Source organism: Branchiostoma floridae, chromosome 1, assembly GCF_000003815.2.
Source record: "Branchiostoma floridae strain S238N-H82 chromosome 1, Bfl_VNyyK, whole genome shotgun sequence".
Taxonomy (NCBI): Eukaryota; Metazoa; Chordata; class Leptocardii; order Amphioxiformes; family Branchiostomatidae; genus Branchiostoma; species Branchiostoma floridae.
In genome coordinates, this window is record NC_049979.1 from 32217907 (window position 1) to 32231605 (window position 13699).

Genomic DNA, 13699 nt, shown 5'->3' on the forward strand with positions numbered 1-13699 from the left:
ATAGGTATAAGACAAAGGTAGTTTATATTTGAGACCGTATACTTAACTTCATTGGTTGATATAATTGACCATGTGCACGGTATCGGCAGCTCCACCCTTCCCTTACACTGCGACCTGGATTGTTAGGAAAGTCAAAGTTTAGCCAGGAAAGCTAGGAACCGCTTCCGCGACCTCTCAATCTCGCGTCCACTATCTTCACTACTTCGCCTTTCGACGCAACGTTTTGAGAATTCGTCTAGAAAGTAGCACCGACAACATTTTCACTACGCCCTGATCAATGACTGCACACTGGACTAAGTTTGTTTTTGTAAGAGTTTAGTCTGACAGCTAATGAGTGATATTTGTCAGACACAAAACCAACCACTATGAAGGGGTCAAACCTCGCCATCCGGCAGGTACAGTCATCGGTGCAAACGAGCGGGTTCGCCGAGAGAAGGCGACGCGAGCCTGCGGCATGACCAGTCATCGGTGAACACGAGCAGGTTCGCCGAGAGAAGTGGACGGGAGCCTGCGGCAAATCCAGCCATCGGTGAACACGAGCTGGTTCGCAGAGAGAAGGCGACGCGAATCGGCGGCAGGACAGTCATCGGTGAACACGAGCAGGCTCGCCGAGAGAAGTTGACGGGAGCCTGCGGCAGGACCAGTCATCGGTGAACACGAGCAGGTTCGCCGAGAGAAGTGGACGGGAGCCTGCGGCAAATCCAGCCATCGGTGAACACGAGCTGGTTCGCAGAGAGAAGGCGACGCGAGTCGGCGGCAGGACAGTCATCGGTGAACACGAGCAGGCTCGCCGAGAGAAGTCGACGGGAGCCTGCGGCAGGACCAGTCATCGGTGAACACGAGCAGGCTCGCCGAGAGAAGTCGACGGGAGCCTGCGCGTTTACAGTTCCCCAAACTGATCGGGGAATCAGCAAGTCAACATCTGAGGCGACAGAAGGCTTTTACCATTTACAGAAATACCTAGAATATTTAGAGAAAACATATGCTATTGTATAAAAGTTTTAAACTGGGCTGATATGAATCAATTGAACTGGGTTTATACTTAATGAAACAATGTTGTGTTAAAGTTTTCAGAAAAATTTAGAAAAGCAGGTAATATTTTTATATTAAAAAACCTAGTTTTTAAATACACACAGAAAAACGCATTTTTGCTTGTAAGGATGTATGCCTCCTCCACGTGCCACAATACTTTCTATCGGATATTTGTCATAAATGTTGCCAAGATACATTTGCACATTTATAGATGTTGCTGTTCACAAAAAAAATAAATTTAAATCCCATGCATTTCTTTTCACGCGCGCACACACACACACACTCATACGACGGCTAAAACTAGTGTTTGATATTAATTACAAATGATATACTCTTGGTAATAGTCGTCCAGGATTGGGGCCTTTCTTCGTTGGGGTGCTTTCAAACCCTGACTTGGGCCCCAATACATTACAGTCGAATAATTTTCAATAGACCTGCTCTGGCAGAAATTAGGCAAAATTTATGCAGGAATGTTGTTACTTGGCTCTGAATGAGTCGCACTACACGAAATGATATAGAATCCTGACGGATACGTACAGGTATGCCTCCGTATTCTTCGCGAGTATAGGCAAATGCAGGCGAATCCGGCAACGTTTTCGTGACAAATCCGAACATCGGAAATGTTTATTCAGACAGTGAAAACGACGAATATCCGAAATAAGGATTTGCGACAAAAAAGTCTAAAATTGTCTAAGTCTAATAAGTCTAACTATTGGTAACGTCCGTATCTACTACAGTTTCAAGTGATAAGAAAGGCAGGAACAGAATATGTCATAAATCATGTACTATAAATCCGAAAGGTTGGGAAATAAAGGTCTGAAAATAATTGTTATATGAACACAACATCAAATGCTTACATCAGCAATATGTTACAAATATAATTTATTATGTCCATGAAGTAGATGCATATATTATATCTCCGTTTATCAATAATTCCTTTCTAAAGAAAACACTACACAATGCTAAATATTGCCAACTTACCCTGGCAGAATTATTGACTTTGGCTTAGCTAAAAGATTTTTCGTTGTCGAAGAGAATAGTGACTGTCCGCTGTTCCTCCACATGTTCCATATACGAATCATCCTAACTTCCAAGCGTGAAGAAACGCATACTCATCTTTGAACATGAATCATGTATACCAAACCCAAAAGCGTATAGGGTTGGTGGCACGGGGGGAGGAGGGTGCAAAACGGGCAATGATTCTAGTGTTTGTACCGCATCGGTGGTTCTACCAACACGAAGTGACCTGGAATGCTGATGAATACGACGAATCCGAAAACGGCTAACATGGCGAATCCGGAACGTTTCCGAGCGAATCCGGACAAATCCATTATCCTTACTAAATACGACAATCCGACCGATTCCAGTGCGTTATACGTCTCGGATACGAGTTTCCTCGAATACAAAGAGATACGGCGTATCTGGGGAAATCCGTGATTTTTATTGGAAGTTTCACATTGAATATAATTTACAACAGTACACTGCACAAGAATATGAAACCGGCATTCGTCAATTACCCAACAGACACAGCGTGCTGAGTGGGCTACAGGAACCGTTAGTTCGGGAAACGGCGTTTCATCTCACTCTCTCTGTGCTTTACATGACATCACCGGAGACTACAAAAGTTATTTGGAGTGGCTTAAGAATCGATGGTAATGTGGTGTAAACTCGAACGCGCACAATAGCCGTTGCTTCTTCGCCGATGTAATTTTCGTCACCCCCCTCCCTCATAGTACAACTGGCAGGGAATTAGATTCGACATCAAGCAGTACTGTTGTTTGGTAAGTTCAAATTATACTACGAAGTTCACTAGGTTGGTATTTTGTTACTGATATATCATTACATGAATTAGTTTAAAGCTTCTAACTCACCTTCCCACCTCCGCTGTGATAAACATTATAAGTTGCAATTTGTTTATACTGGTCAATGTTCAACAGGCATTCATGTAGGGTTGAAGATACGAAAAAAAAATAGCTGAGTGTTGTATGATTAATGATCTTGTATGCGAATGGACCAGAAAAATTTCACAGATAAGAGTATTCAGTATACCACATAGGTCTTAAAGTTTGTGGATATAGTGGGCGAGAAGGAGTAGCGTTTATTTAGTTAACGTCACATCTGTTTGATCAATAATATCATGCTCAAGTTCGAAATAGAAGTCATATGTATTCAATCTATGGAAGCCCATATTGTTTTTGACAAATATAACCAAGTGCTGTGTTTTGTCTTCTTATCTGTGTCATAGTTTTCCTGTATTTATATTCAACACAGCAGATGTCTCCTTCAAAAATGCAGCACAAGTTCGAGGTATTGCTAGAAACAATGATTCAGAAAAACTTAAACTCAGATGTACATTGTAGCACGGAGGCGATTATACACATGTAGTTCCATAGCAAATGTTACATTAGCTTAAAATGATGTGTGCCATGAATGTTCAGACTTTGCCGAACAATGTCTGTGTTTAAAAATGTGTAAAAAATATTATTTTAACTGTTAGACTAAGATTTGACTACAAACTTAAAGACTTTAAGTTCCTTAGTAAATGTGTAGGAATTGTATTTAGCCCAATTGCACTATGAATCATTAGATGTTACTTGTGGTGGTGATAATAGTGATGCATTTAACAAGTAGAAACACAGACTGTTAAAAACAATACACTGTTCTACACAACTTTGATTCACCAGCATATACAAATACTTTGAGCCCCTATATGTGGATGTCCCTCAGCCTGTCCAAAGGGAAATTCATAACTTAGCTAGAGTACTGTACATGACTTCTGTATCATAATTGTATTGGATTTGTTGTGAACTTGGAAGTGTTTAATCATAAAATGATTTGGCATACAGATATTCCTGAAATAACTTTACAACTTCAGAGCACTGAACAATTTTGCATGGGGTACCGGTGAATTCTGTGTGAAAAATTATGTGTGAATAACAGACCATTGAATCAAAGTTTGTGTCTTGTATGAGGCAAATGGGATATTCTTTGTCAGAATATGTAATAGATTTTGAAAGTTTGTATATTGAATCTGACAACGTCTGTGGCAGCTACAAACGTTATACAGCTCAAAAATCTGTCAAAAATCCTTGTTTTCAGATTTTGTTGGATTTGAGGTTCCGAAAAACGGTTACCGATGTTCAGATTTATCACGGATTCCCTCTCGGATCGACCAAATACAAAAATACAGACAAAATATGGCTCGGTATATGTTTAAAATCCTTGTTTTATGATATTGTCGGATTCCGATGTTCGGACCTGTTACAGATAACGGAATCCGATGTTCGGATATGTTATGGATTCACAAAAATACAGAAAAATACGGTTCCGTATTTGTCGCAAATCCGTAGTTTCAGATATTCGTCAATTTTACTGTCCGAATAACCATTTACGACGTTTTGATTTGTTACGACTCCGGATTCGCCTGTAATCGACAAGATAACGGAGAAATACCTGTACGCATCCATCAGGATTCAAGATCATTTCGTGTAGTGCAACTCATCCAGAGCCATGTAACAACATTCCGGCATAAATTATGCTTAATTTCTGTCCGAGCAGTTCTATTGAAAGTCATTCGACTGTAATGTACTGGGGCCCAAGTCAGGGTTTGAAAGCACCCCCACGAAGAAAGGCCCCAATCCTGGACGACTGTTACCAAGAGTATATCATTTGTAATTAATATCAGACACTAGTTATAACCGTTGTATGAAAGTATGTGTGTGCACGCGCGCGCGTGTGGAGAAACACAATGGATTTACCTTTTTTTTTTTATAAACACCAAATTCTATAAATGTGCAAATGTAGCTTGGCAACATTTACGACAAATAACTAATATCAGAAACTAGTTTAAAGCCATCGTATGAAGGTGTGTGTGTCTCAAAACCAACCCAAGCCAAGTAACAACTTCACACAATGTAACTATTTATACTGTAATGTATCGGGGCCCATGTCAGGATTTGAAAACACCCCACCGAAAAAGGGCCCCCGTCCTGTATGAATGTTACTGTAATGTATTGGGGCCCAAGTTAGGATTTGAAAACACCCCACCGAAAAAGGGCCCCCGTCCTGTATGAATGTTACTGTAATGCATTGGGGCCCAAGTTAGGATTTGAAAACACCCCACCGAAAAAGGGCCCCCGTCCTGTATGAATGTTACTGTAATGTATTGGGGCCCAAGTTAGGATTTGAAAACACCCCACCGAAAAAGGGCCCCCTTCCTGTATGAATGTTACTGTAATGTATTGGGGCCCATGTCAGGATTTGAAAACACCCCACCGAAAAAGGGCCCCCGTCCTGTATAAATGTTACTGTAATGTATCGGGGCCCAAGTTAGGATTTGAAGACACCCCCACCGAAAAAGGGCCCCCGTCCTGTATGAATGTTACTGTAATGTATTGGGGCCAAACACCCCACCGTAAACACCCCACCGAAAAAGGGCCCCCGCCCTGTATGAATGTTACTGTAATGTATCGGGGCCCAAGTTAGAATTAAAAACACCCCACCGAAAAAGGGCCCCCGTCCTGTATGAATTTCACTGTAATGTATTGGGGCCCAAGTCAGGATTTGAAAACACCCCACCGAAAAGGGCCCCCGTCCTGTATGAATGTTACTGTAATGTATCGGGGCCCAAGTTAGGATTTGAAAACACCCCACCGAAAAAGGGCCCCCGTCCTGTATGAATGTTAACAAGAATATACCTGTATGAATGTTAACAAGAATATGTTGTTAAGTCATATATTGTCTGTAACTGATATTTACCACTTGGTTTCTTACTGGAACGGTTCTGTCTACAAACCCAACCCGATCCAACAGCATCCTTGCCTTGCATTATTTGTGTTTAGTTTTTGTCAGAGTGGATCTAATCAAACTCATTCTATGGTTTTGTATTGGCTGGGGTACAAGTCAGGGTTTGAAAATTGCAGCCACAGTTTTCACGTCTTCGTCTGTTGTCCGTCCACCCAATAACGGCCCCAACCGCCAGTGCCCCCGCGCCATCCCGATACACTGTGACAAGAACAGATGTAGGGTGTGCTGAACCGGTACCAGCAACAGGTTTCTAAATGTCTAGCTGCTTGTTTAATAAACACTGTTTAACATAAAAACCTGATATTTTTGTAGAATTGAAATGTTAAAAAGAACAATATCGAGTCAATAAACATTTACTACATGGAACTATAACAAGACTCGGTTTTATTAATGCATATGAATAACTTATAAAACATTTTATTCACTGATGATACAAACAACGTACCTAAAATATTTAGTAACATAATGATATATTTTGCCAGCTTTACGTTGACAAATAATTGCGGTTTTTCTTATTCTCGATATATTTCCCAGTTGTTCTCATTCACGTGTCAAAGAGGACTCCTAGCGGCGACTGTACCTGTTGCATACTAAGTTTTTTTGATGGATCAAAGAGGGCACCTACGGTTTTACCCGGTACTGCACTTGTTTTATTTTGTTTTGTTTATTTATTTTACAAGAAAACACGTAAAACATAATAAGTTACAGTACATAAAAGAATATAGTAGGAGGGAAAACCATACGTACCTTAAACTAAGCCATACCCCTTATACTTGAATATTTTTTTCTAAACTAACAATCAATAAAGAATACAAGTAAGAAAAGATATTTCTGTGTACTGAAATGTAGCTAGATTTTAAGGAACTTTCAAATGTCAGAAAATACGATGTTGTTTTTACGACTGATTCCTTATATGAATAGAAACATCAAGCGTGGATTTCCCATATGGCGGTTAACTGCAAGGGTATATGGCTAGGGTTTGTCTATTTATCGACTTTCAGTAAATAGACGTGTCACCTTTGTTTACCGGAATATTTCAGTAAACATTGTTTTAGACTCGGAAGGTTAAAAAAACCAACATCGATTAAATAGACATTTACTACATGGAACTATAAATTTACTACATGGAGTTATAGTTATAACTATCGTTATAACTATAACGATAATTCGGTTCTATTAATACATGGATATTATGTAAGAATTCCAACTTACTGATGATACTAACAGCCTACATAAAATATCAGAAAACATGATGGTATTTTTTGCCAGCTTTACTTTAATCATTAAAGCCAAACAGGGACCCAGACGGACAAGGTGCCAGACAGACAGAAAGTCAGACAGACAAGGAGGCAGACAGGGAGCTAGACAGGATAGAGAGACAGACATGGAACTATAACGATAAAAAATAACGATAATTAGGTTCTATTAATACATGGATATTATGTAAGAATTCCAACTTACTGATGATACTAACAGCCTACATAAAATATCAGAAAACATGATGGTATTTTTTGCCAGCTTTACTTTAATCATTAATTACTGCTTTCTTTTACTCTTTGACTCAATGTGTTTCACAACTGTTGTCATTCACGTGTCAGAGAGGACTCCTAGCGGCGATTGTACATGTTGCATACTTTATTTTTTTCATGGATCAAAGAGGGCACCTGCGGTTTTACTCGGTACTGCACTTGTTTTATTTTGTTTTGTTTTGTTTATTTATTTTCACAAGTAAACACGTAAATCATAATAAGTAACAGTACATAAAAGTAGGTGTAGGAGGAGGGAAAACCATACGTACCTTAAACTAAGCCATAATCCTTAAACTTAACTATTTTTTAAACCAACAGTCTATAAAGAATACAAGGACATATATTTATGTTTACTGAAATGTAGCTAGGTTTTAAGGAACTTTCAAATGTCAGAAAAGACGATGTTTCTTTTTACGACTGCTTCCTTAATCAATGGAAACATCAAGCGTGGATTTCCCATATGGCGGTTAACTGCCAGAGTACATGGCTAGGGTTTGTCCATTTATCTACTTTCAGTAAACAGACATGTCACTTTTGTTTACTGGAATCTTTCAGTAAATATTGTTTTAGACTCGGAAGGTTAAAAGACATTTATCGATTAAATAGACATTTACTACATGGAACTATAACAATAATTCGGTTCTATTAATACATGGATATCATGTAAGAATTCCAATTCACTGATAATACTAACAGCATACATAAAATATCATTTAACATGACTGTATTTTTTTGTCAGCTTTACTTTAATATCAATTACTGCTTTCTTTTACTCTTTGACTTAATACGTTTCACAACTGTTGTCATTCACGTGTCACAGAGGACTCCTAGCGGCGATTGTACCTGTTGTATTTTTTTAATGGATCAAAGAGGGCACCTACGATTTTATCCGGAACTGCACTTGTTTTCTTTTGTTTGCTTAGTTGCACAAGAAAACACGTTAAACTTATATGAAAAAATACATAAAAGTAGGTGCAGGAGTAGGCGAAACCATACGTAGCATAAACTAAGACTCCCTCCCTTATATCAAAATATTTTAAAACTGTCGATGAATAATGCAAGTAAGGCAATACATTTTTTATACCTAAAGCGGTAGCAGTAAATAGTAGGTAAGGATAATAAGATATGATTTATGTTGAAATAGGAGCTTGATATATTATTCGTATACGAGAGGGCTTGGGTTGTTTATTAGATGGGTTTAAGGGTACTTTTAAATGTCAGAAAAAAAACTGTTGTTTGTACAGAACTGTTACGATGTTTACCTTTAACTTAGTAAAAGGTAAACATGAAAATGCATACATTGTGTAAAATGTGCAAATATGAAAAAAATCTATTTGAAGGAACACCCATTTCCATTTGACAACGTTCCGCCATATGTGCCTTTCTGTACTAATTACAAATGCGCTGTGTGCGTGAGGTCAGTAATTACCTGGGATATATTCATATTGCAGTTATAAAAGCAGCTTTGAAATGAATACTATTGAAAGAAATAGATAAATTGAAGTATGAAAAGTAAAAAAGGAAAGAAAGAAAAGAAATAACTAAAAGTATTCTCTATACTGTATTTTCTGATTTTTTCAATGTACTGTTTTCACAGTTACGACTGTAACGTGAACTTATCATTACTGATTACAAATAAATCGCAGACTTTTGCTAGGCGCACTTGCTGCAACAGTGAACATTTAGTTCCGAGAACAAGCTAAATTTTCTCAGACCGTGAAAGTTTGGTACCGAGAAGACAAATCGGATTACAGTACTAGGTTCCCCTATAAGTGACCATCGCAGTTAGATGTATGGATGAAAATTGCCCCCTAGCAGGCGAAGAGATGATTGCAAAAAATTACCTAATTGCTGCAAAAACAATATGAATCGCTAGGAGGTGCCAATGACACATGGAATCGGCCATATGTCACAATGACTGTAAAATGAAGGGTGCTTAATTGCAATGGTAGATATTCATACAAATTTGAGAGAATTCAGTATGATCAATTACATTTACTCAGAATTGATGAAATCACCTGACTGAAATTACTGTCCCAGAATAGCTCAAATGTCTTTGGGTCTACGTGAGACCACACCGCCTGACTCGTCAGTTCTTGTCCAGTGCAGATCAACTGCCTACAACATTTTACGAACATCGGTCTCGCCTTTCTGGCGGACTTAAATCATCTGAACATCCGCAGGACTCTCATTGACGGTGAACTCTCACAAGTTTTCCAGAGTTGCACAAGAGGCAAGGCCACCCTTGATCTCATTGTGACAAACATAAAGACGTGCTAGAACCCCCCCCCCCCGCCCCGAAATCCTCCCACCGATTGGTCTTAGTGACCACTGTTGTGTTTCGTGGCAAACCGATGATAAACTAAAGCAAAATGCATGCACTTGTCCGTCCCAATCGTGAACCTAATCTAAGTAACTTTTGGAGATGGATTACTACCCATACTTGGGAGGTGCACGCTACAACCACAACTAAAGAAAAGGCAGATGTCTTGTACAGCACACTGACGTCTGCCATCGCAGCGTACTTCCCCACTTAGACTATTAAACAGCGCCACTGTTACAGAACCCGGATAACTCCTAGAATCAAGCACCTTGTACCGCAGAGACAGAGAACATTTATACATGGAAGTTGTACCGCCATGTCAAATTTCTACAGGAACAAAGTTCAAAAAGATATTCGGAATTTCTACACGATCAACATTTAGGGTCACAATAAGTACAATCCTTGGGCATGGCAAAACGGACTCAATTCGATGTGCAACATGACCGGTAAAACCAGGCGGATCTACACGGAACAGTCAGACAAACAGGGAGCCAGACAGACAGGGAGCCAGACAGACAGGGTGTCAGACAGACAGGGAGTCAGACAGACGGAAAGACAGACAGACAGAGTCCCAGACAGACAGGGAGTCAGACAGACAGGATGCAAGACAGACAGGGAGCCAGACGGACAGGAAGCCAGACAGACAGGAAGCCAGACAGACAGGAAGCCAGACAGACAGGGTGCCAGGCGGACAGGGAGTCACACAGGTAGCTAGACAGGATAGACAGACAGACAGGGAGCCATAGACAGGCGGACAGGGAGTCGAACAGACAGGATGAGGGAGAGACGGGAAGACAGCTAAACAGGGACCCAGACGAACAAGGTGCCAGACAGACAGAAATTCAGACAGACAAGGAGGCAGACAGGGAGCTAGACAGGATAGAGAGACAGACAGGGAGCCATAGACAGGATGCCAGGCAGACAGGGAGCCGTAAAAACAGGGAGTCAGACAGACAGGAAGTTAGACAGACAGGGAGACAGACAGACAGGGAGTTAGACAGAAAGGTTGCAAGACAGACAGGAAGACAGGGTGCCAGACAGATAGAAGGGCTGACAGACAGGGAATCAGACAGACAGGGAATCAGGCAGACAGGGTGTCAGGCAGTCAGGGAATTAGTCAGACAGAGAGAGAGCTAGACAGGGAGCTAGACTGGATCGAGATACAGACAGGGAGCCATAGACAGGGTGCCAGACAGACGGGGGGCCATACAGACAGGGAGTCAGACAGACATGGAGTTAGACAGACAGGGAGTCAAACAGACAGGGAGTCAAACAGACAGAGAGTCAGGTAGACAGGGAGTCAACAGACAGGGAGATGGACAGACAGGGAGACAGACAGGCAGACAAGGAACCGAACGGCGCCAGATAGACAGGGAACCTGACAGACAGGGAATCTCAGACAGACAAGGAGTTACACAGACAGGGAGAAAGACAGACAGGGAGCCTGACAGACATGAAGCCAGACAGACAGGGAGCCAGACAGACATGGTGCCAGACAGACAGGGAGTCAGACAGACAGGATGCCAGACAGACAGGGAGCCAGACAGACAGGTAGTCAGACGGACAGGGAGTCACACAGACAGGGAGCCAAACAGACAGGGAGCCAGACAGACAGGGAGCCTGACAGAAAGGAAGCCAGACAGACATGGTGCCAGACAGACAGGGAGTCAGACAGACAGGATTCCAAACAGACAGGGAGCCAAACAGACAAGAAGACAGACAGACAGGGTTCCAAGCGGACAGGGAGTCAGAGAAACAAGGAGTCAAAAAGTGGGCTAGACAGGGAGCTAGACAGGTTGTCAGAGAGACAGGGAGGCAGAGAGACAGGGAGCCATAGACAGGGTGCCAGACAGACGGTGGGCCATACAGACAGGGACCGAGACAGACAGTGAGCCAAACGGCACCAGACAGACATTGTTCCAGACAGGGTTCCAGACAGACAGGGAATCAGACAGACAGGGAGTCAGATAGACAGGGAATCAGACATACGGGTCGTTGGACAGACTGGGAGCCAGACAGATATGTCGTCAGACAGACAGGAAGCCAAACAGACAGGAGGTCAGACAGACAGGGAGCCAGACAGAACAATAAGCCAGACAGACAGGGAGCCAGACAAACAGGAAGCTAGGCGGACAGTGAGTCAGACAGACAGGATGCCAGACAGAAGGGAAGACAGCCAAACAGAGACCCAGACAGAAAAGGTGCCAGACAGACAGGAAGACAGACAGACAAGGAGGCAGACTGGGAGCTAGAAAGGATAGAGAGACAGACAGGGAGCCATAGCCAGGGTGCCAGGCAGGCAGGGAGCCAGACAGACAAGGAGTCAGACAGACAGGGAGTTAGACAGACAGGGAGTCAAAGAGACAGTGAGTTAGATAGACAGGGTATCAGACAGACAGGGAGCTAGACAGGGAGCTAGACAGGATAGAGAGACAGACAGGGAGCCATAGACAGGGTGCCAAACAGACTTGGAGCCATAAAGGCAAGGAGTTAGACAGATAGGGAGTCAGACAGACAGGGAGTCAGACAGACAGAGAGCCAGACAGGCAGACAAGGAACCGAACGGCGCCAGACAGACAATGAACAAGTCAGACAGGGAAACAGACAGACAGGGAGCTAGACTGGGAGCTAGACAGGATAGAGACAAGTCAGACAGGGAGCCAGACAGACTTGAAGCCAGACAGACATGGTGCCAGACAGACAGGGAGCCAGACAGACAGTGTTCCATATAGACGAGGAGCCAGACAGACAGGAAGCCAGACACACAGGGTTCCAAGCGGACAGGGAGTCAAACAAGGAGTCGAAAAGTGGGCTAGACAGGGAGCTAGACAGGTTGTCAGAGAGACGGGGAGGCAGACAGACAGGGAGCCATAGACAGGGTGACAGACGGTGGGCCATACAGACAGGGACCGAGACAGGCAGTGAGTCAACAGACAGGGAGCCAGACAGACAGGGAGCCAGACAGGCAGGGTGTCAGAAAGACAGGGAATCAGCCAGACAGGGTGCCAGGCAGACAGGGAATCAGTCAGACAGGGAAACAGACAGACAGGGAGTTAGACAAACAGGTAGGGAGACAGACATGAAGCCAGACAGACATGATGCCAGGCAGACAGACAAGGAGCCGAACGGCACCAGACAGACAGGGAGCCAGACAGACAGGTTTCCAAGCAGACAGGGAGCCAGACAGACAGGGTGCCAGACAGACGGGGAGCCATACAGACAGGGAGTGAGACAGACAAGGAGTCAGACAGACAGGGAGTCAGACCAACAGGATGCCAAACAGACAGGGAGACAGACAGAGAGTCAGACAGACAAGGAGTTACACAGACAGGGAGTCAGACAGACAGGGAGTCAGGCAGACAGGGAGTCAACAGACATGAAGCCAGACAGGCATGGTGCCAGGCAGACAGACAAGGAGCCGAACGGCACCAGACACACAGTTAGCCAGACAGACAGGATGCCAAACAGACAGGGAGCTAGACAGACAGGGTGCCAGACAGACAGGAAGCCAGACAAACATGATGCCAAACAGACAGGGAGCCAAACAGACAGGGTGTTAGACAGATAGGGAGCCAGACAGACAGGTAGTCAGACGGACATGGAGTCAAACAGATAGGGAGACAGACAGACAGGGAGTCAGACAGACAGGATACCAAACAGACAGGGAGTCAGGCAGACAGAGATTCAGGCAGACAGGGAGTCAACAGACAGGGAGACAGACAGACAGGGAGCTAGACAGGCAGACAAGGAGCCGAACGGCGCCTGACAGACTAGGAGCCAGACAGACAATGAATCAGACAGACAGGGAGTAAGACAGACAGGGAGCAAGACAGACAGGGAGCCAGACATACATTAAGCCAGACAGACATGGTGCCAAACAGACAGGGAGTCAGACAGACAGGATGCCTAACAGACAGCGAGCTAGACAGACAGGTTTACAGGACAGAAAGATAGCCTGACAGACAGGTAGTCAGACGGACATGGAGTCACACAGACATGGAGTTCAGAC

The 13699-nt window shown here is 43.2% G+C and overlaps 1 protein-coding gene across 1 annotated transcript in view; it reads left to right on the top strand.

Moving 5' to 3' along the window:
- The first annotated feature begins 11711 nt into the window (after positions 1 to 11711).
- LOC118423959 (pre-mRNA-splicing factor 38B-like) overlaps positions 11712 to 13699 on the top strand; it is a 6458-nt gene continuing 4470 nt past the window's right edge. The window contains exons 1-2 of the mRNA XM_035832336.1: positions 11712 to 11748; positions 12423 to 12916. Of these exons, the coding sequence (XP_035688229.1) occupies positions 11712 to 11748; positions 12423 to 12916 (531 nt within the window). The remainder of the gene's footprint in view (positions 11749 to 12422; positions 12917 to 13699) is intronic.